A 26114-nucleotide genomic window follows, 5' to 3' on the forward strand; every position below is an offset into this window, starting at 1 on the left:
GGATGTATTTGTTTCAAAGGGTTTGGACGTGTATGCACCAACTGTTTGATCATTTACGGCAAAGGGAACTGCAGGTGAGTGTGCAGTGTTATAAATTTCACAGACTGTTTTCGTGTCGTCTGTGTCATCTGTGGGGTCTATAAACTCAGATTATTCGATTGTATCTCAGTTAATCTGTGAGTCCCATGTTGGATTTTTTGGATATGGGGTTGTGAGTACAGTGGCAGTTTGAAGTTTGAGATTGAGATCTGCGAGATGTCTACCATTGGCGACGGTGATTTTCTTACTACTTGTTTTGATTATGGTGTGGATTGTTCAACTGATTGAGCTCTAGGTGCTTGAGACAATGTCACTACGGAGCTCAATTTTGCTGTTTGGGGTTTTGTCGATTGCAGTTGCTACAATTGTATAATTTTAGTATGCGTTGCAATTTCAACTCAAATTTTCAATTGTAATTTCAAATTTACTGTCCAATGCACATGAATGTGCGAAAGTCATTATTGCTGACCTCATGGTGCATTTGGCCAACCCATTGGAATTTCAAAGCTTGACTTTGTTTATTTGACTGGCAGTACAGCTATCATAACCTCATTATACATTTGGTGCATAGGTCATTGTTCAATTAATTAAATAACTTGAACATCCTACTAATTATTATTAGTCATTAATACGGAGCTCTTGAAGTATTGAAACTGTGGCATCTATTTTTTTTTTTTTATTTGTATGGTGGAGAAAAAATCATACCTTGAGAATATGCACATTGGCTACATAAATCTTGCGCATAGAAACATCAATTGTAGTCAGATTCGCATTAGATCCAAAATTTCTCAATATCGCAAGCTAGGTCCCGGTTATTCGTCCGTCAATTTTCTTACTTGACTTCTTCAACGTGAGCAAAGCACCATTAACGTGCTTGAATGTAATAAACTCATACCCTTTACTTTTCCCGGTGACCTTGCCAAGGATCGTGACGGCTTCTTCGAGGTCACCGTAGGTGGAGAAGAGATTGCGAAAGTTCCTGATGGTAGTGTCTCATCCAATGCCGCGAATGAAAAGTTTGTGCTGGGTAGGGTCCAGATTGGCGATGGATCGGATGGTGTCAAGTACGTCCAGGTGTGAGACAGCAGCATTTCGGACGATCTCAATCGAGTTAATGCATCGACCTTCAATTATTTGATGTAGTCATGATCAATGATTGAAAGAGAAAACCTCTCAAGAAGTTCCCACAAACAGCACCAACTATTGCAGCTGAAAATTGAACAATTTTCACAAATCGATCTTTAATCACGACCACCTGAAAAAGAGACAAATAAAAGTTGTTTGGAGGACTCGGGGTGTACTGCGGGGGACCTCTCTGATGCTTAAGTAAGGGATGGACTTGAAAGGTTTTTATGTAACAGTAAAGTGTGTTAGGATGAGATACTTTAACTTCTTCTTCAAATCCCTATTTATAGTAACGGAGGTTGACCCAAGGGTGTAATGTCATTTATTGGCCAGTTATGGTGCATGCGTGAATCGCTCTGATTCTTACCTCGTTGGCGTGAATCGCTCTACTCATTATAAGGCGGACGTCAATTGTTTCGATCGGACGGTTGATTTGAACGGTATCTACTCTCATAATGCTTGCACTCTGATCTCTTTATAACAATTCTATTCTTATGAATAGATATAATTCTATTCCTATCATATTTAGCCATTAAGTTGCTTTTAGAACTGAAGACTAAGTCTAGCTAGTCTTTGCAGTATTTGACGGGTAATTGAGAAAGAGAGATAGGTGAGGCAATTAATTAAATGCATGGCTCACCCACGAGAGAGGGCATTGGTGAGGCAATTAAATGCATGGCTCACCCATGAGAGAGGGCGATGCTTTAAGATTTGGTTTGATTCCTCCATGCTTCACATTTTCAACTACCCCACAGCATCGTCTCCTTCGCCAACTTCACAGAAGAGAGAGAGAGAGAGAGAGAGGCCATGGAGAAGCAAGTGTACCGGAAAACAGAGGCCAAGCCAATACGATGCAGGGGTGAGAGTAATCGAAGTCCGAATCTGTTTGTTTTTCAAACATGCTCTGTTTTTTGGATTTCTCTCCGGATCGATGTTCTGTTTTCTCTTAACTGTTTCTTAACGCGCAAAATAATTTGCAGCCGCCGTGTGCCGGAGAGCAGGGGAGCCTCTGGTGATTGAAGAGGTGGAGGTGGCGCCGCCGATGCCTCACGAAGTTCGGATTCGAATTATCTGCACATCTCTATGTCACAGCGACGTCACTTTTTGGAAAATGAAAGTAATGCACTCTTTCAATTTTCTTCTATTGTTTCACACTCTGAATCCCTCCATTCATTATTATACAATATGTGATTAATTACTGAATCATTCAATCCATTTATGACATTTGCAGGATCCTCCGGGTTATTTTCCGAGAATTTTCGGCCACGAAGCTGTTGGGTAATTTCAAATTCTTTAATCCTTCCTTCCACTCCTCATTATCATTTTTTTCTCCTGCCGACTGTGGATCTGGTCGGGGGAGACTAGATCTCATTAGAGCGACTTCCTTTCCCGTTGACATTAGAACTTTCAACTTAATGTTTTACTCTAATTTGCTTTCTGGCTGTTTAAAAAAAAAAAATGTAACTGTAGATTCTGAAGAACAATTTCTGCAAAAAAAAAAAAAAAAATTAAAAAAATCAGGCATTTTAGATTCTGTGTCATCTGATCTCATCTATATTTAAGATTATATTTTGGTATTGGATATGGAATTATTAAGGATGTCTCAATAGATGGATTACAATATTTTTGCCTCTTGAATTTTGTTATATAAATTATATTTGCATAACGGAATATCTATATAGCAATCAATGAAAAAATAAATATATAACACAACAACACAGTATATCTAAAAGCAAAAGAACAATATAAGGAATTACGTGGTTTAGTAATGTCTACATCTACGGGAGCAATCGGCAGAGAAATTTACTATCTTGGTGACCAAAGACACTCACATTGATTTTCTTACATTACAAATACACTCAAAATAGTGTATATATAAAGTTCTTGGAGGGTTTCCCCTCAAACCTCAACCAACTTAACGTCCTCCTTTCAAAATTCAAAAATTTGCGTTGGATTCCCAAGCCAAATCGTCAACAATTTGAGATAGAATGTAAATTGTCTGAATTCTGGTACCAAAACGTCGACAATCCTAGCCAAAGCGTCGACGGTTTACCTGCTGCTCCTCAGCACTATGATTTTCCACTATGTTTTCTTCTTGTACATGCATCCCATTAAGTATATGAGTCACATATCACAACAATCTCCACCTTGGCGGGTATACGCCCCCTAGGAGAGCTCAAAAACATAGCCTCCTAATCCATTTTGACTTTAGGACATTAGTTTGGGGACCGTCTCCCTACTAGTACTTGGAAACATGAAGCAAGTTAAAGCAATGCTTGAACTTTTTAGTGGTAACCTACTTTGTCAAGATATTTATGCGTTTTCAGATGTATGAACTTTCTCAAGTACATGTTCACTTGAAGAAATCAATTCCCGGATCTTGTGGAACCTTACATCAATATGTTTGGTTCTAGCATAATACTCTTGATTCTTCCCTAAGTAGATGACACTTTGACTATCACAACACAACACAACACAACTTCGTTTTGCTGTACACCCAGCTCCTTGACTAAACCAATAAGCTATAACACTTTCTTTACAACTTCGACAACTGTCATATATTTGGACTCAGTAGTAAACAATACCACCAGGGATTGTGCCATGAACCTCCAACAAATAGGTCCTCCCACAAGGGTGAATACATAACATATTATAGACCTTCTATCATCCATATCACCTTCATAATCAGCATCAACAAACCTCACAATTAATGGACTATCATGTCGCTTGACAAACATGGTACCATAGTTAGAAGTACCCTGTAAGTATCTGAAAATCTATTTTACGGCTTTCCAATGTTGTCTACCCGGGTTTGAGAAAAACTTACTCACCACACTTACCCCATTTGCCAAGTCTGGTCTTGTACACTCCATGACATATATTAAACTGCCCACAGCACTAGCATAAGGTGTGATGCCCCGATTTTTCATACCAAATTTTTTTTTCCGCATATTAACATACATAACATATTAGCCATGTCACTACCCTGATACCATTTAAACACGACCTAACCCGCAGTGGGTACCGGGTAAAACGGTCATACCAATATTCCTATCAATGGAAGTCACAAAATATTTATATATATACATCACAGTGAATACACATACCAGAGTGTCAACTAACCAGAAATTTATACATCAACATACATCCCCAAAATAACAAAACTCTAGAGGAATCATCCATCCCTAGTTACACACTCACCCTATAGGTTAGGGTACCAGCTCCACTCTATCTGGGAGTTCTATCACTAACTCGATCTCGGTTTCCTAAAATATTTAAACGATTGGGTAAGATACATCTCAGTAAAACGGAATAAATTATTTACAATGTGTGGCAATATGAGATTCATTGTTTCATAGCATATAACATATCAGTGATAATATTTTTTAAGAAAATATAACATTTTCATAACCATAATCATATAGATATACAATACAAGCTTTTATAAGCTTTTATCTCTATTTCCAAACTCATTCATTCATAATCCAAGATTACCTGCCAAGCACCTAAGAATAAGGAAACTTATCCGCCTATACAACCAGCTTCCCTCTACCCTAAAATCATTTGCAGCTTAGCTTGATTTACTTGGATTTAGTTACAATTGATACTTATCAAAGCACTCACCTTACTTAGTAAGCCCTTAGGCGGTGTGTTTTAATTCGCTTTAATTATTTATTAACTCACGCAATTTCATTTCTCATTTCCATTTCTATTCCATTTTCCATTTCCATTTCCATATCTAACACATGAGTATCCTCGATAACCCATATTGCCATGTATGTAACTCATTGCTACATTGAGGATTTTTCTGCACGCCGTGCTTCCCGCCATGGTTATGGTTGTGCGGCCCGAAGGCTGGATCTAACCGCTGTTGGCCGACCCGATTAGATCAAATAATATCATATACATGTCTGTAGTAACGAATGGCCTACCAAATACCCTGGTCCGGAATCCAAGGGGCAATATACAACCCTTCTTTGCCTATTCATATTGCCTCGCCACACACTTCGCGAGTCTGTGTGGTTACACTTTTCACCCGCTAGCATCGGTACCGTTCTCGATATCATAACCCATCTTTGGGGTTTACAAATCCATTCCATCAAGGTTTTCTTTTCCACTATTTCACTTTTCTCATATCAGCATTTCCAAATTCAACATTCACTGTAGTTGTTAGTTGCAATGTTCACATTTGTCTTCCGATAAATTCTAAGTATTTCAATACCAATTTCCTTTCATAATAATATGCATATATATATGAAAATATATTACACATCACATGTTTTATCATTTCCAATATACACATATCAATATTTCATATTTTCCCCATTTCATAAAACCCTTTCCATATTTCACATATTTCCACATTTATCTATATTCACAAATATCAGCATTTCATACTATCACTATTTTCACAAAAATCATTTCTATAAATTCTTTATCCCCTTTCCTTATTATCCAAAAATCACAATTAACATTTCATCATTTTCATATAATCATATGCCAACAGATTTCATTTGTTAATCATATCATAATAATTTTAGGGAAAATACTATAATTCGTTTCACATATAATTCACCCAATATTTCACAAAAATGTCTGCTATGATTTATTCCCCTTACCTAATTTACTGAGATGCTCACAACAACACCCAATTTGACGCTCATCAACATTCCCAACTCAAAAGCCTAAAAATCATATTTTTACCAAATTAATCACCTCATTTCCCACAACAATTTCAGTATAATACTACCTATATTTCAAATACTCCAAACAACTCATAATACCCCTAAATCTCTTACTTACCTTGATTTTAGCATGGTACCCAAGTTGCTCTAACCAACGAACTACTCCAACAAATTTGAAAAGAATCTTCCCAGGAGTAGCGTGGTACTTTCCGATCGTCGATCTAGGCTTTAACGAAGTCGAACCTCTAGAGAGAAGGTGAGAGGGACGAGAGAGAGAGAGAGAGAGAGAGAGAGAGAGAGAGAGAGAGAGAGAGAAGGAGAGAGAGATTTTGCATGAAATTTTCTCACTGGATCCCAAGCGCAGCTTATTTATAAGGTGCGGATTCATCAACGAGACACGTCACCTCATCGATGAGTCCATAAAGGGATTTCTTCGACAAAATTGTAACCCTCGTCGACGAAATTCAGGCTCTACTAAACCTCTCTCGGTAAGTTCTCGTCAACGAGACACGAGTCCTTGTCAACGAGCCCAAGAAGGCTGCTCGTTGACGAGCACTCTACGTTTGTCAACAAGGCCCTACTGAGTCCCCTTTTTGAAAAATCATTTTCTCTTTTTTTTCTTTATTATTTATTATCTAAAATTATTTGGATCTCTGCATAAGGGACCTTTGATATATCCTGAATTTCATCATATGTCCTTGACCATTCAGCGGTAAACTATTTAAAGTGATTTGTTAAAGGTGTACATACCAGTGCAGCATCAATCATGTTGAACCTTTTCAACACCTTCTCCACATAACTACCCTGAGATAACCACAACCTCCCTATAGTTTTGTCCCGGTGAATCTCTATCCAAAGTATCTTCTTGGCTGTGCCAAGATCCTTCATGTCAAACTCGTCAAACTCCTTATACAACAGAATCTTCAACTAATTAACCTCAGTTTTGTTCTTCGCAGCTATTAGCATGTTATCAGCGTTAAAAAAAAAATAAAAATGAGAGAACCATCATCAAGATCTTTCACATACACACAACAATCATACTCACACCTCCTGTAACGCCCCGGCCCTTTGTACGGCCCCAGAGTGCTAATCTGTATAACGCACCTATCTCTGATAAACATACATATACAACCCGTCCTAAAAGGGACATACGGGTGTTTCATACTAAACTGTAATCTCATGCACGATGGAAAATATAAACATTCATACTGAATCTAGTAGACAAACCAGAGTTTCTAACTATATCCTTGCATATATACGATTGTACTTAAAATATAACATGTTCTTACAATCTCCAAAAAGACATTCTGAACTAAGTCTATTACATATACAAAACACTTACGTAAACTACACACAAGACTAAGCTCCAAGTCCCTCTAGCAACTAAGACATGTGCCCTGTAGGACCTGAAACAAAGGTTGTATATTAGGGTAAGACACTTCTCAATAAGGTGGAAGGTTTTTATTACATCAATGTGTGACAACATGTATTTAAACAGGTAGAAAGAAGTTACATATTTAAAGCATTCTCAATCCTGTAATATAGGAGATAAATATATAATTCCAGCAATGGATAGTTTAGCATCATAACAAGCGAGAGTTCCCGAGGTTATGGTAGGGTACAGGCTCATACACTATACAATCCCTCCTCCCGATACTCAAACATATGACTTTACCCATTTTAGTTTTTAAATCATGTATATGCATATTTAGAACACCGTCCAACTTTGAAACTTAAAAAATAATGCCAACATTACCCCTTGGCACGGGTTGTGCGATCATAAATCCCTGAACAAGCCCTACCTCGCATAGACACTGTCAGTCATTATGGTTACTATAGTCCGACCGAATCCACCTGGTCCATTAATCCACTAGTGGCCACACCTACCCAGCTGACTATCTTGATACCCACACTGAAAATCAGATGTGTGCTTGCATTGTATCCAGATTATAGTACTGCGCTCACAATATAAAGCCTTTTAAGGCTTTCTGATATTTAAGCTTTTTAAGGCTTTCATAGTAACAAGCTACAGTCCCAATATCATATATAAAATTTACAACAAGACAAATTAACTTGTTTCCAATTCATAAATCACATGTATAGTTCCAATATTTTCACAAACTCATTCATTCATACTGTGGTATAAACTGGCACACACACTCTCAGTTTGATCCTTTTCACATACAAAGCTCGGTATATAATCCGCACCTGTTTTCCACATTTTGAGATAGCAAAATAGAACTTCAATTCCCATAGTTCATATACGTATTTAACCAGATTCACATATTCCATTTCATATCATATGTCACACTCATTTGGTCAAAAATCCGTTATATATAGTATATAAATCAAAAAGTAACATTGAAACAGAAAACGAGGGGTTCAAGCATCTCCTACGTTAAGTTTAATGCAAATAAAGAAGTTTTGAAAAGTTTGGAGATCATACGCCAAAACCCTCATTTTTTCCAAAACCATAAAATCATAAAATCGACATTTTGACCCAGTGAAACTTTGAAAATAAGCAGACAATACGTGCATATAAGCATAAGCTAACTTTCTAGTGGTTTAGTTTTCTAAAAAAAATACTGATGTAAATAAATCCCCTCACCTTTCCCTGAACACTGAAACATGAACTACACAGCTCCAAAACAATGAACCAAGTTCTCAAAACCTAAAAACCAAAGAACGATACTTCAACACAATCCTATTTACTACAGAACCAAAAACAAACTTAGACCCTTACCTTGATTTTGGGATGAAACCCAAAAATCCTTAAAACGAAGATTTGATATGCTACAATCGTAGAGGTTTTTCCCCTGATCCACGTGGTAACCTCCAATCATCGAAACAGGCGACGAACGCCGAAGGATTGAAGAGAAAGAGAGAGAAAGAGAGAGAGAGAGAGAGAGAGAGAGAGAGAGAGAGAGAGAGAGAGAGAGAGAGTTCACGGGTTCTAGAGAGAGAGAGAGAGTTTTGGGTTTCTTAACCCCTAAACATTGAAAAATGATATTTATAGACCCCTTAACCCGGTCAAATTTGTCGATGAATGGTGCCTTCGTCGATGAGCCACAGAAGGCTCTTTGTTGACAAACATCTTCCTTCGTCAACGAACCCTAGTCTAATATTTTTTTTCCCGATCGGTCGAGATCTCTTCGGTCAAATTTGTCGACGAATGGTGCCTTCGTCGACGAGCCACAGAAGGCTCTTCGTTGACAAACCTCTTCCTTCGTCAACGAACCCTAGTCTAATATTTTTTTCCCTATCGGTCGAGATCTCTTCATCGCTGAGGCTCTAAATTTCGCCGACAAACCTTATAAGGGCATTCATCGACGAGAATCTTGGCTTCATCAACGAAGCCTGCCAAAATTACCTTTTCTCCTTATTTTATGGGTTCGGGTCTCTACACCTCTTGTAGCCTATTCGGATCATATAGGAATCAAATCGTTTGTACCATTGCTTCAGAGACTGTTTCAACCTATAAAGAAGCTTCTTCAATTTACAAACTAAGTGCTCTTGCTCGGGTTGACTGAATCCCTCTAGCTATACCATATAGATATGTTCTTCCAAGTCACCATGGAGAAATGATGTGTTCACATCCATTTGTTCCAAATGTAGGTCATGTTGAGCTACTAATCCCAACACTACATTATTAGAAGTGTTTTAGACCACAGGTGAGAAGATTTCATTATAATCTACTCCCTTCTTCTGTGAGTACTACTTTTCCACTAACCTTGCCTTGATTTCTCTCCTTCCTTTCAGAAATTGCTTTCTTCTTCCTATATACGCATTTGCAGCCTATCACCCTCTTCCCATTTAGAAGTTATACAAAATCTTAAGTCTGATTATTATGCAATAATTCCATTTCCTTAGTCACGGCACCCATCCACCTACTTTACTCCTGGTTGTGCACTGCCTCTTGAAAAGTAGTCGGATCCTTGCAACTAGTAATGAAAGCATAAGATACTAGATCATCAAATCCATACCTAGGCAGTGGTCTGATAGCGCGTCTAGATCTCTATATAGGAACACTATCAACTTGCTGGTTTCCCGAACCAGAACTCCCTGTAATCGGAGGACCAAGATCATTGCTCTAAGTTTCTAACTCCACATGCACAACATGCTCATTTCTGTTCCAGTTTTCTACCTCCTATTTCTCTTCATCATCAACTTGAGTACACTTCACCATAACTTTCACATTGAAACTACATCTCTATTGATCACCATTGTAATGCCTCGACCCGCCACGTAAGGTGTAGGGTGCTACTTTAGTGACGTCTGTGTACCTGATATCATATTCATCATATAAAAGCAATGGAAATAAAGGATACATCCTCCAAATACATTACCATAGTTCTAAACTGCTAACATACATAGAAGTCTCCCAATATCCACATTACATCCCAACCAAAAGAAAGAAAACTAACTCAGTTCATATGACCGTATTACATATCCGAGGACTTCAAACATAACGTAAATACATTAGAATTCTTACAAACACTCACAAAAACTAAAACTAGCTATCGCCCCACCTCGAAGTTCACTAAACAAGATCTCGAGATGGTCTTAAAAAATGATTTGTATATTGGGGTGAGACACTTCTCAATAAGGCAGATTAAGTTAATATCAATGTGTGGCCAATGTGAGTTTTAATGTATACAAAATATCATCAGTTGTTAATTAACCACAATTATAAAATCATCCTCAAACCGTACTCTCACACACACACAATTATTTATAAGCGAAAGTTCCCAAGGATAGGGGAGATTACATGCCCATACATGTAGTTCCCCTCTTCTCTAATATGTTATGCAACCTGGTATGGCTACAACTAATACTTATCAGGGTATTCGCCTTTCTCAGAAAACCCTTAGGTGGAGAGTTTAATTTAATTCACCATAAACATTCATGCATTTTCATTCACATACAAATACTCACACTTTTACAGTTGAAAAATATGCATTTGCTTCCTCAATATAAACCAATTCAATAAAAAATAACACTATTTACATAAATTAATAGATATGCGTAAAAGACACTCCCTATGACTAATACACCTTTATTTCCCCCATGATACGGGTTGTGCGACCCGAAAGTTGGACTTATGCCCTGAAGGATCAACCTAGACACTGTCAAAGTAACCATCCGCAAGTACGTCTACAGGCATCCACAACTAAGTTGCAAGTTCGATTGCCTTACCACTTCTTGGCCTGATTCCCCAAGAAAGGTACTTCATACTTACGCAGGATAAACGGCGAAGACCACCCCACGCCTCCCAGTACAATGTGGGCACCCACGGTCTCAATATAAGTCCCTAGCAACGGTATCGTGCTCACAATACTACTAGTCCTCAGGGTTCTTAAATCATATCATGCAATTTAAATAATAAACATTGTAGTATAAATCTCATTTCATATAGAATCTACCATTTAATAAAACCCATCCCTTGGCCGTTAAATGAAACCCAGCCCCCGGCCATTAAATAAAACCCGACCCCCGGCCATCATATCAAATTCCAATATTTTGCAAAGGTAGTTCTAGTATGTTTCATAAACAATTCAGTATTTTCACAACCATACCCAACCCCAAATGTGGTTACACAATAACTATACCAATTGTTCACCTGCCACATGATTTCAATATTTAAACATAATTCATAAATAACCAACCAGTACCTCATAGTATATTTAGTTTATAAGCAAGCTTTCCCTTGTTCATTTTATTCAAAATATCGTATCATATATCCTATATTTGAAAAATCCATTTTTGAACGGTCGCTTTTCGAAACAACATTTAAAATCATAGTATACTTATATAGAAAGCAGTTTAATCGGTTCAAACTTATTAAAAATCTGACTTAACTTTACCTATTCCTGAAAAAGAAACCGATTCCGTTTGAAAAACGGAAAGCCCTAGCTTTTTGATCCGCCGCCGAAAATGAACCAGCAAGTCAAGAAAAGAGAGGAAGATGATTGGAGACCAAGCATGGGCTCCAGGTGAGCCTACGGGAGAGAGAGAACCATGAGAGAGTGAGAGTAAAGAGAGAGAGTCTCCAAAAACCCTAAAAAAGAGAGAGTAAATATTGGAGTTATAAAAAAATATGAGTTGCTTAGCCCTTTAGTAAGCCAACTCGCAGGAAAATCGTACATCACATAAAGTTCTTATAGTACCATCAAACATTTTAATTCGTACATCTCCTATTCCAATGATTTTACATGAAACACCATTGCCCATAAGAATTGAACTTGATATAACTGACCTGTAAATGGTGAACCACTCCTTGTTTGAAGTCATGTGGTAAGAACACACCGAGTCTAGGATCCAAGAGTTCGCGAGGCAATCTAAACTTTATGAAACTAAAAGTATGTCACCAACATTACATTTTGAATTTCATTCTTCAACTACATTTGCTGATTTTGAAGTGCCTTCTTGCTTTTCAGCATTCTTTTTCTTCCAATCTACACACTCCGATTTTATGTGCCCTTTTTTATCGCACTTAAAATACCAGATATCCTTTTTCTTCTTGGACTGAGACCGGGATTTATTTTGACTCTATCCATTTCTGAATTTTCTTCTCCCACGTTTATAACTGCCATTCACCACAAGCCCTTCATTATGTGAAATTTTGTCACTAACTTTCTTTCTTTGACGAAAGCCTAGCAATGTGCTTGTTACCTCTTCCAAATTTAGGGTCTCTTTACCTCATGTAAGAGTCGTAACCAAGTTCTTATACGTTGTGAGACGCTGGCAGAGAATACGATAGCATCAGCACTTTGTCATATTCCTCAAATTTCACATCAAACTGCATTAAATCACTTATGATTTGATTGAATGCATTGATGTGTTTGTTCAAATTTGAACCCTTTACCATCTTAATTCAATATAACCTTTGCTTAAGAAAAAGTTTATTTGTAAGAGATTTAGACATATATCGGCTTTCAAGCTTTTTCCATACAATAGAAAGAGAATCCTCTTCCATGTTGTGATACAGCACGTCATCGGCATGACACAATCTAATAGTAACCACCGTCTTTGTCTCCAATTCCTTCCAATTTGCCTCACCCATGCCTTATGATTGAACACGATACAAGACTTTCACCATCCCTTGCTGCACAAGCAAACCCTTCACCCTTCTCGACCAAAAATTGTAGTTCCCAGTTCTATCAAACTTGACAATGTCAAATTTCACAACGAAGTACCCGAAGCCGTTACAAGAATTGCTTGAATATTAGTTTATTATATAAATTGTATTTGCAAAACGTAATATCAATGCAACAATCAATGGAAAAACAAATACAAAACACAACCATGCAGTATATCTGAAAGCAATAGAAACAACATAAGGAATTACGTGGTTCAACAATGCCTACATCCATGAGAGCAATCGGGACAAGAATTTACTATCTTGGTGTCAAAAGACACTTACAATGATCTTCTTACATTACAAATATACCTAGAACAATGTATATATAAATTTCCTGGAAGGTTTCCCTCCAAATCCCAACCAACTTAATGTCATCCTTTCAAAATTCAAAAATCTGCGCTGGGTTCCCGAACCAAACCAACAGATTTGGGCTAAACTATCGATGGTTTTACACAGAATGTAAATTATCCAAATTCTAGTGCCAGACTGTCGATGGTTCTTGCCAAACCGTCAATAGTTTACCTGCTCCTCCTCAGCACTATGATCTTCCACTATGTCTTCTTCTTGTACATGCATCCCATTAAGTAAATGAGTCACATATCACAACAATTTTGGTATTGTATATTGAATTATTAAGGATGTCTCATTGGTTAACTCCAATTACTTGTTACAAATGTTGACTAAAACTATATAACAGATGTTGATGCACTAAGAATCACGTAAATGGTTGATTAATTTGCAACCTCACTTTTCTTTCAAACAAATATTATAACTATTTCTATTTTATTGTTTAATTTAATTTTTCAGATTTTTAAAACTATATGAACCAACATGATCTATTTCTAGCTTAACTCGAGTGACATATTACAACATCTTCTTCTTCCATATGTCTTCATTTTCATCAAGCTACAATCAACTCTCATTTTCTTCTTTTCTTTGTTTCGCCCACTTAGGGACACAATCCTAATCCCTTTTTGTTTAATATTATTATTATTATTATTATTATTGTTTACCAAATTGTCCCTACTCTTAATAGCATGCTAACTAAATAGGTCTTCCTAACAAAAGTGTAGTCAATTAATTTACGACCTAGCTTTTCTTAAGAATTATTATTGTTGCTGTTGTAATTCAATTTACTTTTCTAGATTATTGAAATTATATGAACCAACATAGTCCATTTTCAGTTTAATTCAAATGACATATTACAAGGTTAAATGTGGAGTTAATGCAGGGTAGTGGAGAGCGTGGGGGAGAATGTGGAAGAGGTGGAGGAAGGAGACGTAGTAATCCCAACGTTCTTAGCAGATTGCGGAGAATGCGAAGACTGTGTGTCGGAGAAGAGCAACCTATGCTCAAAGCTATCCATCGAGGTGTCGCCATGGATGGCGAGGGAAGAGAGTAGCAGATTCAGGGACATGAATGGAGAAGTGTTGTACCATTTTTTTTTCGTCTCCAGCTTCAGCGAGTACACAGTAGTCGACATCGCCAATGTCACCAAAATTCACCCTACAATCCCGCCGAACAGGGCATGCCTGCTTAGCTGCGGCGTCTCCACCGGTAAGACACTATTTTATTTTATTTTATTTTATTTTATTTTATTTTTTTTCTCTTATTCAAGATTGGGTTACACCATGGAGGTAACCAATCTTCCATGTACTCTTTCCTATATATTTTTTTTTTCCGACTATTAGAAGTCCATTGAGTTTCGATTATAGGACAGGAGATAATCTATCTCCAATTTCGTAACTCATCCCGCCCTTCCCAAGTTTGAACTAGACACCTCTGATATAGAAGTTCTAAATTCTAATCTTTGTAATATCCCTTAAAAGTTAAAAGGCATGAATTTAGTTTTGATGCTACTCAACTATAAATAGTACTCAATAACCTTTAAACTTGTTATAAAATATATATGAAAATAAATAGAGATGAGACATAAATTTTATGTGGTTCGGCTATGCCTACTTCACGGATGGATAAGATAAAAAAACTTCACTATATCTAGAGAAATTACAAGATGACTTGGAATCGGCCTTGTACAAAATATTTTTCTTCACTTTATCTATCCTCTTGTCTCATCCTTTCTATATGTCTATTCTAGTCAAGTATTTTTCTATACATTACAAAATGAGAGGGAGAGGGTCCTTTTATAGTACATGATGGTGGAAGATGAAGGGGTGGAAGATGAAAGGGTGGAAGATGAAAGAGTGGAAGATCAAGGGGTGACATTCATATTTTTCATAACACTCCCCCTTGGATGTCACCTATATATTAACTCCTTTTGTTAAGATATTTAAGATGTCTCATTTCGATGAGATGAAGCAATTTCTTGAATTTTTAGTAGGCAAAACTTTGGTGAAAAAAATCTGCTAGATTATCACTTGATCGGATTTGTTGAACATCTATATTACCATTCTTTTGGAGTTCATGTGTATAGAAGAATTTTGGAGATATACGCTTAGTTTTGTCACCCTTTATGTATCATCCTCTTGGTTGAGCTATACATGCAGCGTTGTCTTCACATAAAAATGTTGGAATACCCTTAATTGATTGAAGACCATACTTTGCTTGGATATGAGAAATTATTTATCTAAGTCACATGCATTATCTACTAGTTTCATAAATAGTTAGTATTTCAAAATTATTAGAGGATATTGTTGTAACCGTCTGCTTTATTGATTTTCAAGATATAACAATTTTTTTTGTAAAGAAATACATATCTAGTTTGAAATTTAGCATTATAAGGATCAGATAGATATCCAACATCTGCATATCCTACTAATTGAGACTTGGAATCAAATGAGTATAATAGACCCAAATTAGATGTATCTCTCAAATAGCGTAAAATGTGCTTAATTCCAATCCAGTGTCACAGAGTAGGAGAAGAACTATATCTTACAAGTAGATTTACAACAATGCTATGTTGGGTCTTGTACAATTGGCCAAATACATCAAAGAGCCGATAACACTTAAATATGGTACTTCATGACCAAGTAATTCCTCCCCCTCATCATGAGGTCGAAATAGATCCTTCTTAATATCAAGTGATCGCGCCATCACTAGAGATCCAAAAGGATGAACTTTGTCTATATAGAATTGCCTTAACATCTTTTCGGTATATTTAAATTGATGAACAAAAATTCCACCATTTACATGTTCAATTTGTAGGCCAAGACAATATTTTGTTTTTCCTAAATTTTTCATCTTAAATTCTACCATTAAATTATTAGCATCTTTAGTGAGCTCTTAAATAGTCCCAACTAAATTCAAATCTTCAACATAACTAGCAATTATATCAAATCTAGATTCTGATCTTTTAATAAAAATGCATGGACAAATTGGATCATTTATGGATCCTTCTTTCACAAGGTACTCACCTAATCGATTGTAGTACATGCTTCCAAATTGCTTTAATCCATATAAAGAAAGTTGGAGTTTAATTGAATATAAATTTCTAGGTTTTGCTTCAGACAATTTAAATCCTTTAGGGGTTTTCATATAAATTTCATTATCCAATGATCCATATAGGTATGCTGTTACTACATCCATAAGATGCATGCTCAGTTATTCAGCGACTGTTAACCCAATTAAGAATTTGAAAATGATTTGAACCGTTACAGGAGAATATGCCTCCTTATAATCAATTTTGAGTTTCTATGAGAAACCTTGTGCCACAAGCCTTGCTTTATATCGAGTAATTTCATTATTTTCATTTCCCTTGCGCGCAAATACCCATTTGCATCCAATGGGTTGGACATCTTTTGGTGTCTCAACTACAGGTCCAAAAACTTCTCTTTTTGATGGAGAGTTTAATTCTAATGTGACAGCCTCTTTCCATTTTTGCCAAAATCTTCTATATCAACATTCATTAACAGATTTAGGTTCAAGATCCTCATTGCTTCTGGTAATGTTAGTAGCTACTGCATATGCAGATATATTATTGACAACAACTTTATTTCTATCTCACATTTCTCCTATGTAATGAATTGAGATCTCATTATTATTTTCAGGTACATGTCTCTTTTCAAGGGATGTCTCTTCAGAAGTTTTCTCTTTAGGATATTTCTCTTTAGGAGGTTCCTCTTCAGGAGGTTCTATAATAAGGATTTCATTTTCAAGATAAATGAGTTTGTGAATGTCGAGTGGATTATCCACCTTTGTAAACTCTTCTAGAGTGTTTACAAATTTCAATAATCTATTTCTGGGGTTTTATCTTTTGCATCAACAGGTCTTCCAAGCTTAACTTGCGGTTTAAGTTTATTAGCCGGCTGTTGTCCTTTAAGGACATCAATACGTGCTGGAATATTTCCAACAAGTATATGAGATTTTAATATGACCTTGGCATCTACAAAAGAATCTGGTAACTAATTTGCAATTCCTTGCAAATGTGTAATCTTTCGAACTTCAAGTTCACTTTGATTTGTGCGAGAATTTAAATGAGATAAACTCATAGAATTCCATATGATTTCATGTTCTTCTTCAGGCACTGATTTTGCTCCCCCTAATGTAGGGAATAACATTTCATCAAAATGATAATCTTAAAACCATGCTTTAAACAAATCACCTATTAAAGGTTCAAGATATCTAATAATAGGAGGGGAATCAAAACCAACATAGATACCAAGCTTACATTGAGGACCTATTTTAGTTCTTTGAGGAGGGGCAACCAAAAGTTCTTAAATAAGAAATATTAGGTTGTTGCCAAGAAACTGATTACATGGGTGAAAGTTTATTGTAAGCAGTTGTTGGCCTTATACGAACTAAACATGCAGCATAAAGATAGCATGTCTCCAAACAGATAAAGACAATTTGGTTTTCATTATCATAGGTCTAGCAATGAATTGAAGTTTCTTAATAAAAGATTCAGCTAAACCATTTTTTGTATGGGTGTGAGCAACAAAAATCTTCAACATCTATTCTAAGTGACATGCAATAGTTATCAAAAGTTCGGGACATAAATTCACCAGCATTATCCAAACAAATTGAATTCTTTGGATAATCGTGAAAATGAGCTCGTAATCTAATTAGTTGAGAAAAAAGCCTAACAAATGCAATATTATGAATATAACGTAGAGGAACATGTGACCATCTAGTACATGCATCAATTAAGACCATGAAATATCTAAATGGTCCAGATGGTGGATATTTTCGTCTGTATATATCACGATGAATTCTTTGTAAGAAATTAGGAGATTCAAGACTTATCTTTAAAATAGATGGTTTGACAATTAATTTACATTGAGAGCAAGTAGTACACATGAAATCAATTGATAAAAAAATCTTTTGATTCTTTAGTGGATGACCATGTGAATTCTCAATGATTAATCACATCATTACATCTCCAGAATGTCCAAGACAATCATGTCAAAGTGTAAATAACTTTGGGTCATTGCACTTCTGGTGCAAGACATAATATGATTCAATTGTTTTAATCTTTGTATAATACAATCCAGAAGTTAAAGTTGACAATTTTTCTAAAATTTGTTTCTTCTCGAAAACAATAAAAATAATAATAATCTATTATTATAATTGATCATGGCAATAATAAAATGATAGTTTATTTATTTAAATCCAAATTTTTCTTACTTTATATCTTAAAATATTGCATCATTATTTTCGCCTTGATTTGTAAGAAAATCAGCAAAATTTAATTCTACTTCTTTACTATTTTCCTTTTCATTTATAAAGGCTTGGTATAGATCTTCCAAGTGCCTAGGCATACGACAGGTACGCGACCAATGACATTTTCCTCTACATCTGTAGCATTCATTTTCATGATGCCTAGGTAGCCGATTTTGATCATTATTTCACTTCTAGGGGTCATCCCTCTTTTAGTGGTTGACCCTCTTCTAGGGTTATCCTTCTTCTGGGAGATTGTAACCTCACATCGATGTCAATGATTATACATGCAGCCTCGTTCTCGACCACGAGATGTATTCATATTCATTTCAAAGAATGGGGTTAAACTAGTTGGACGAGTTTGGTGATTTTTCATCAAAGGCTCGTTATTTTACTCAGCAAGAAGAAGACATGATATAAGTTCAGAAAATTTAATAAATTTCATCTCCCTATATTGCTGTTGCAAGAGCACATTAGTGGGATGAAAAGTAGTAAATTTGTTTTCAAACATGTCTCCGTCAGTAATATTTTTATCATATAATTTTAGTTTCGAGCTAATATTATGTAGAGCTTAAGTTATATTTACTGATTGTTTTAAAATCCTGCAACCTCAAGTGCAACCATTCATATCGAGTATTTGGTAAAATCACAGTCTTTTGATGGTTAAATCTATCCTTTAAATTTTTTTCATAGGATAAGTGGGTCTTTAATAGTGAGGTATTTAATTTTTAATTCTTCCACTAAACGGTGACGGAGGAAGATCATGGCTTTTGCACGATCCTGTAAGGATGCGGTATTTCCATCTAAAATAATATTTTCCAAATTCATTGCATTTAGATGGATTTCAATATCTAGAATTCATAATAAATAATTGTTGCCTTTGATGTTAAGGGGAACAAATTCAATTGTACTTATGTTCAACATGTAAATAAATTAACAATAATAAGTCAATTAACAATAATAAGGCAATTTTACTTATGTTCAATTTTTCTCAATTCGTACTCTTCAAAAGTATGATTCCACTTACAATATGAAAATGGGTAATAATTTACCATTTCTTCCGGAGATTAAATGTACTATCTCATCTGGAGGATAAACATCTCACCTCTTCAGGAGGTTGATTTTAACATCTCTTCGTAAGGTTAAAAATTATATTATCTTCAAGAGGTAAATATTTACCATCTCTTCTGGAGATTAGATATATAACCTCTTTAGGAGGTCTTTCTCTTCAAGAGATTAAATATGTAGATGAGAGATTTAATTATATTGCCTCTTCAGGAGGTCTATCTCTTCAAAAGATTATATATATATATATATATATATATATATATATAGTCTCTTCACGAGGATTATCTTACCATCTTTTCTAGAGATTGGTACTCTTTAAACTTTAAAAGACATATTCTCTTCTAGAGAATATTATATTGTTGTGGAGTAAAGTTTACAAGAAATAAATAAATTAAATATGATTTTTAAAAAAATATCCCAATTGGTTAGAGTCTCGTGCTGATAATGTGTTATAAAAAATGCAAGAAAATAAATAGAGATCAGATCAAAATTTTACGAGGTTTGGCTATGCCTACTCTATGGGTGAATGGAATCAAAAACTTCACTATCTCGGGAGAAATTACAAGATGATTTGGAACTAACCTTATACAAAATATCTTTCTTCTCTTTACCTCTCCTCTTCTCTTATCCTTTCTATATGTTTTACTCTCTTCAAGTATTTTTCTGTACATTACAAAATAAGAGGGAAAGAGTTCTTTTATAGTACATGGTGGTAGAAGATGAAAGGGTGGGAGATGAAGGGGTGACATTCATATTTTTCATAACAAAACTCTATTATCTTGATTGATTATTACATGAAATTATTTTGTTTTCTCTCGATCGAGATTGGGCTACACCATGGGAGATAACTGATCTCCCATCTTGTACCCTTTCCTATGTTTTTTTTTTGTCGTCTTTGTTAGGCATTTTTGTAGCCAACTTTTGAGTTCTTGATTAATGTTTTTGAAGCTAAAACAAATGTAAAAAAAACTATTAAAGTCCTATTTATTTTCACCTTTAAGTTAAATGATCACCTATAAATACTATTGAAAGAAATAAAATTAAAATTAATTAGAATTATTTCAATTAAATATTTAAAATTTTGAACTCAATTTTTAGTATTCCAAGGACAATTCTATTTTATAACAAGGTTTAAAATAGTGAAAATATTTTTTGGATAACTTCTAATTTTTGAATTTTTAGAAAAAAAAAAAGAAATATTTTTGTTTTATGTTAATTCACATGGTAAACTTACGATTATTCTTTATTAAAAATGTACAAAATGTTTAATTTGTAAAATTAAATACCAACTAACATGTTTTTTTTTTGGTAGGAGTTGGAGCTGCTTGGAGAACAGCAAAAGTGGAAAAAGGATCAACAGTTGCAATATTCGGCCTGGGCACAGTTGGATTAGCAGTATGATATTTATAATTACGAGTAAATTAAAGCACTTTCCCTTTGTTTGAAAGAAGTCTTAAAATCTAGATTTGTTTGGAGTTGAAAAATATGTAATATAAAATTATATTAATTTTTATTCAAATTTACTTAAATTTAAATTCAAAATTTAAAATTTATACTTCTAAACGCGGCATTAGTTATTTCCATTTGCTTTATGATAATGATTTTGCCTTATAGGTCGCCGAGGGAGCTAGACTCTGTGGAGCAGCTAGGATTATTGGTGTGGATGTGAACCCTTACAAATTTGAAATTGGTAAATTTATTTCCTTATTTTTGAATGATTAATATACTGTACCCTTATATTTGGATTTTGAATTCAAGCAAAATATAATTTTTTTTCTTATTCGACACATACAATATATATACATATGAATATTGAATTTTGGACAATGTTACTTCTCTTTTTCATATAGGTAAAAAATTTGGAGTTACAGAGTTAATAAATCCAAAAGATTGTGGAGATAAAAGTTTAAGTCAAATAGTTAATGAGATTACTAATGGAGGTGCAGACTTCTGCTTTGAGTGCGTGGGCTTGGCTTCTTTAGTACAAGAAGCATTTGCTTGTTGCCGAAAGGTTCGCCTATCTCTCTTTGTTTTTCCCAAGCATATTATAAGATTCGTAATATAAAAATAATGAGTATCTCCTAGCTTGTGTTTTTAGTAGGATACATCCCAAAATATATGCTTTTACAATATCTTATGTGCATATAAATATTGTGCTTTCTTTATTTTTCTAGGTATATCAGAGCATGGAATTTTAGTTAAATAAATATATTTTTAATTTCAGGGTTGGGGAAAGACAATTGTGCTAGGGGTAGACAGACGAGAGGCACAATTGAGTATAAATTCTCTAGACGTACTTCAAAATAAGAAAATCCTCACCGGATGTTTGCTTGGTGGACTCAAAGCTAAATCTGATATTCCAATTCTTGTGAAATGGTATATGGACAAGGTAAGTTATTGGTTAATACTATCTTTACATCCATTCACTTTGAAAATTATAGGAAACATACCTAGATAACTTAATTCTACACTTTCTTTTGTTAAAAAAAAAATAAAATGCTTTGTAAAATGCCACTCCTAGACTAAATTTGTTTAACGGAATGGAATGAGGTTAGATTAGAATAGAATAGAAATTGTACCGAATATAGTAATTTATTAAGAAGTCAATTGTGTAAAACTTTGTGTTATTTCATTCAACATGCAATATGTGGTGAAATAAGTGACAATTATGATGAATAGTATCAAAAAACACAAAGATAAAACAACAAAAATGCACATATTTAACGTGATTCGACAATATGCCTACATCCACAGGAAAAAAAGGTAACTGAATTTCACTATTGTAGAAAGTAGGGTTCCATTCAATATGAATCACATACTACAACACAATATGACAAAACTAGATATTCTCAATTTTCCATATTAAAAATAGGATACTATCATTCTCTTTTCAATGTTAAGATGCATAATTATTTACATTATTATGATAACATCTTTTAATTTTTTTTAAACTATCAAATTATTATATTATGATTTTGTATCCTTAAAATAGACATTGCTTGAATGAAAGGAAACCTTAATTCTTAAAAACTATCTCATTATCTCTCGCTCTACCAACAAAGTAACCAAGCAATGCTCAAATTACATACCTCAAAAACGAATATATATATATATATATATATAACTTATGATCTCTATTTTATAAGAAAATTTAAAATTTTCAATCTCTAAAATAGATAGAGGATTGTTGGCATGAGCTATCTCGTTTCATTTATGGTTGATTGGCCATGATTGGGACTAGAATATTTGATATATATTCTTCCTTTTATCTTTGACACATAGATATTTTATTTTTAGGAGAAGATTGTGCTTTTGTTAAAAATAACTTCCCTTCTATTTGTATAAATTGATGGCTGATACTCATTGAATAATAAGGAAAAAAGAGGAGTGACCTTTCCCATGGACGTAGGCTGGAGTCAGCTGAACCACATAATTATCGTGTGCATTTTCTTCTTGTTTTAACAAGGATGAAGCTTTTACGCTCCTTTTGGAAGTTGAAAAGCATGAAAGAAGTGAGATGTGCTGGAATTCGTGTATTCCCAAGAGGGGAGTATGTCGCGACGTCCCCGGGAGCGCGTGTGCCCCGGGCGGCAAAATAAAAATCAATTTTAATTTTCAAGGAAAAATATGGAATGTTAGAGTCGCCACTAACCTTTAGTGTGGTTAGAACACGTGATGACTACCCCGTTAGGGGTAAAATTGGTCTACATTACCAGAGTTAGGCTCGGGAGTTCGGTTACACGAGGGAAAGGTACGAGCACCCCCTACGCGCACGTTCTTACGAACGGTACCTAATTAATTTGAATTTATCCCTAAGTTAATCTAATAAGTCTTTAAATTACTCCTTTTTATGAGTTTATAAATACATAGGGAAAATAAATAAATAAATATATACATATATTCCCTCAGAGCTTAAGGTACGTGAAGCCCGAAGGCTAATACCCTAGCATTAAAATCATAGGGATAATAATTAAGAAAATACACCCCCAATTTTTGAAATTGTATTGAATTTTTTATAGGAAAATACTAATATGGGAGGTTTTTAATATATGGTAATAGAATAATAAGTCACACATACCTACTAGAATATTATGAATGTCAAAATAAATAACTAGATACTATATATAGTAATACTTTATATATTAAAAGGCTAAAAATACCCTAATAGGTAATTTTAGATGTCCTAAAGATACTATATTAAATAGTTCCCTATATGTTAAAATTCTAAAAAAAAATACCCTAATAAGTACTACTAAGTATAAATATAGTAATAAGATTATACTAGACACCATAATAAGAATACCCTAACGCACCAAAATACCTAATGATATTATATATACTGTCATAATAAAAAATTATACTATAGTAGTAATCCACCACAATAATAGTGCAAAATCCACACGATGATAATCCAAAACCATAATTTTTAACCCTACCATTTGAATGTTGCCCATTTAAATAGCCAAAATCCTAATATTCAATATGCCATAATGATTAACATCCTTTTATATGAACATGATAAACTGTGAAGATATCAATACTAAATACTTTGCAATGCTATTATATATATTCGTACACTAAACCAAAACACCAGCCATAAAGAACACTCATACATCAAAAATAAAAACTTTTTCCTGAAAGTCCTGAGCATGAACACTAATTACAAAGACAAACATAATAATATATGCATTAAAAAGAAACATTGATAAAAATAAATAAAATTAAACGTGAAGATGTAACACCCCGACCCCGAGGGGCCTGGGATATTAACTCTTTACTACTGATTTACAGCGGAAGCAAATAAACTCGATTCTTATTAAACCAGAGCGCTAATTATTCATGTTACAATCACTTATTTCAAAAGAAGAAAATTACACAAACGTAAATATCTGAAATCATACTATATTTCTAATTAATCTTTATTTTTCTAATCCCCACCCGCATGCTTGCTAAGCCTGATTTCCGACATGTCCTTCAGAGTTATCTGAAATAAAATATGATTGGGGTGAGACGACGCTCAGTAAGTAAATAAGATTATTATTAGTGTGTGGCCAAAATGAGCTTTTAAAGAATTTTCTAAAATAATATTTAATACTATAACTTCAATACTGCTTTTAGAATAAACATAAATTTAAAAATTTCTGCATAAAACTTTTGTCATCAATTTCAACAGTAAATTTTTACAATCATATACTATAACTGTTAAATTAAACTTTTAACTTTAAAACTGTAAAAATATTTAATGATAAACATACATATATTTTTCCTTATACGTTTTTCTTAGATCGTCATTTAAGTACCAAAATGATCCTTTTCACGTAAACTTACACTTTTCCTTCAAATCATCAGTAACTTTGTACACGTAATTAAATATGTATAAACATATATTATAAAAACCACCCTTAGGCCTGTTTGCCGTAAGTCATGTTTACCCCCATGACTGGGTTGTGCGGTCCGAAGACTGGACTTAGCTGGCTGGCCGACCAAACTAAATCAACGTACGTAAACTTTAAGTGAGATTTTCCTTATTAAGTCCTGGTCCAGAACCAGGTGTGCACTCAGGAGAAATCCACTAACATAAATAACCACTCTGTAAACAGTGAGGGTGCACTCTGATCCGTATAAACTTTAAGCTGCGGTACCGAGCATCTGTAACTTTGAACTTTCGTTTTCATAAGGGGTTTGAAAATCATCTTATTATAATTTATGTAATTTAAAATAATATCGTGAAAATCTCATCTTTACTCATATTTACATAAAAAATGTAACGTAGAAATAAACTCATGCCACACAATTTTTGTGTTATAAATATATATAATTTTATTTTTGAATAGAAAGAAATGCTGAAAATTTACCTGAGGGGATTGGAACATTTCTTAACCCAAAAATAGATGCAAGTATATTAAAGATAGAACTGGTATAATTAAATATGTGTAAAAATAAACTCATGGAAATTTTGTGGAACTAAGCAACATAATTAAAATTTACGTACAAAATAAACTCGGGTATGAATTTAAAATAAAAGGAAACTAACATAATCAAAATTTACTTACCTTCTTCTTTTACCGTATGCTACGAACACAATAACTATCTTTAAGATATGAGATCGGAAAGAGTGGATGAGTGAGAACTTACTCAAAATTCTCACTCCACCACAAATTCTTTCACTCACTAATCCTTCTCTTCCTTAGAAAATTATTGTGAAAAATGAAGGTTGAGAGCTCCCTATTTATAGGAAAATTTTGGGGAAAAAATAGAATTTATAAAAGTGTAGGGAGATGAGTGAAATTATAATTTTTTAAAATTAAAGAATGGGCAAGGGATGGGCAAGGTATGGGTTGAGTATGGGATGTGGATGGAGGCCATGTGGGAATGCTTGCCACTATTCCCATTAAATAAATTTTTAATTAACTACTTACCTAATTAATTAATCAATTAGT

At 34.4% G+C, this 26114-nt stretch overlaps 1 protein-coding gene across 1 annotated transcript in view; it reads left to right on the top strand.

Moving 5' to 3' along the window:
• Window positions 1–1862: 1862 nt before the first annotated feature.
• The window catches only part of LOC131162166 (alcohol dehydrogenase-like 7), a 29681-nt gene continuing 5429 nt past the window's right edge, over window positions 1863–26114 (top strand). Inside the window, exons 1-8 of the mRNA XM_058118361.1 lie at window positions 1863–2023; window positions 2145–2281; window positions 2396–2442; window positions 14222–14547; window positions 20987–21069; window positions 21289–21364; window positions 21525–21685; window positions 21899–22063. Coding sequence (XP_057974344.1) covers window positions 1972–2023; window positions 2145–2281; window positions 2396–2442; window positions 14222–14547; window positions 20987–21069; window positions 21289–21364; window positions 21525–21685; window positions 21899–22063 — 1047 coding nt within the window. The 5' untranslated portion in view covers window positions 1863–1971. The remainder of the gene's footprint in view (window positions 2024–2144; window positions 2282–2395; window positions 2443–14221; window positions 14548–20986; window positions 21070–21288; window positions 21365–21524; window positions 21686–21898; window positions 22064–26114) is intronic.

Source organism: Malania oleifera, chromosome 8, assembly GCF_029873635.1.
Source record: "Malania oleifera isolate guangnan ecotype guangnan chromosome 8, ASM2987363v1, whole genome shotgun sequence".
Classification (NCBI taxonomy): domain Eukaryota; kingdom Viridiplantae; phylum Streptophyta; class Magnoliopsida; order Santalales; family Ximeniaceae; genus Malania; species Malania oleifera.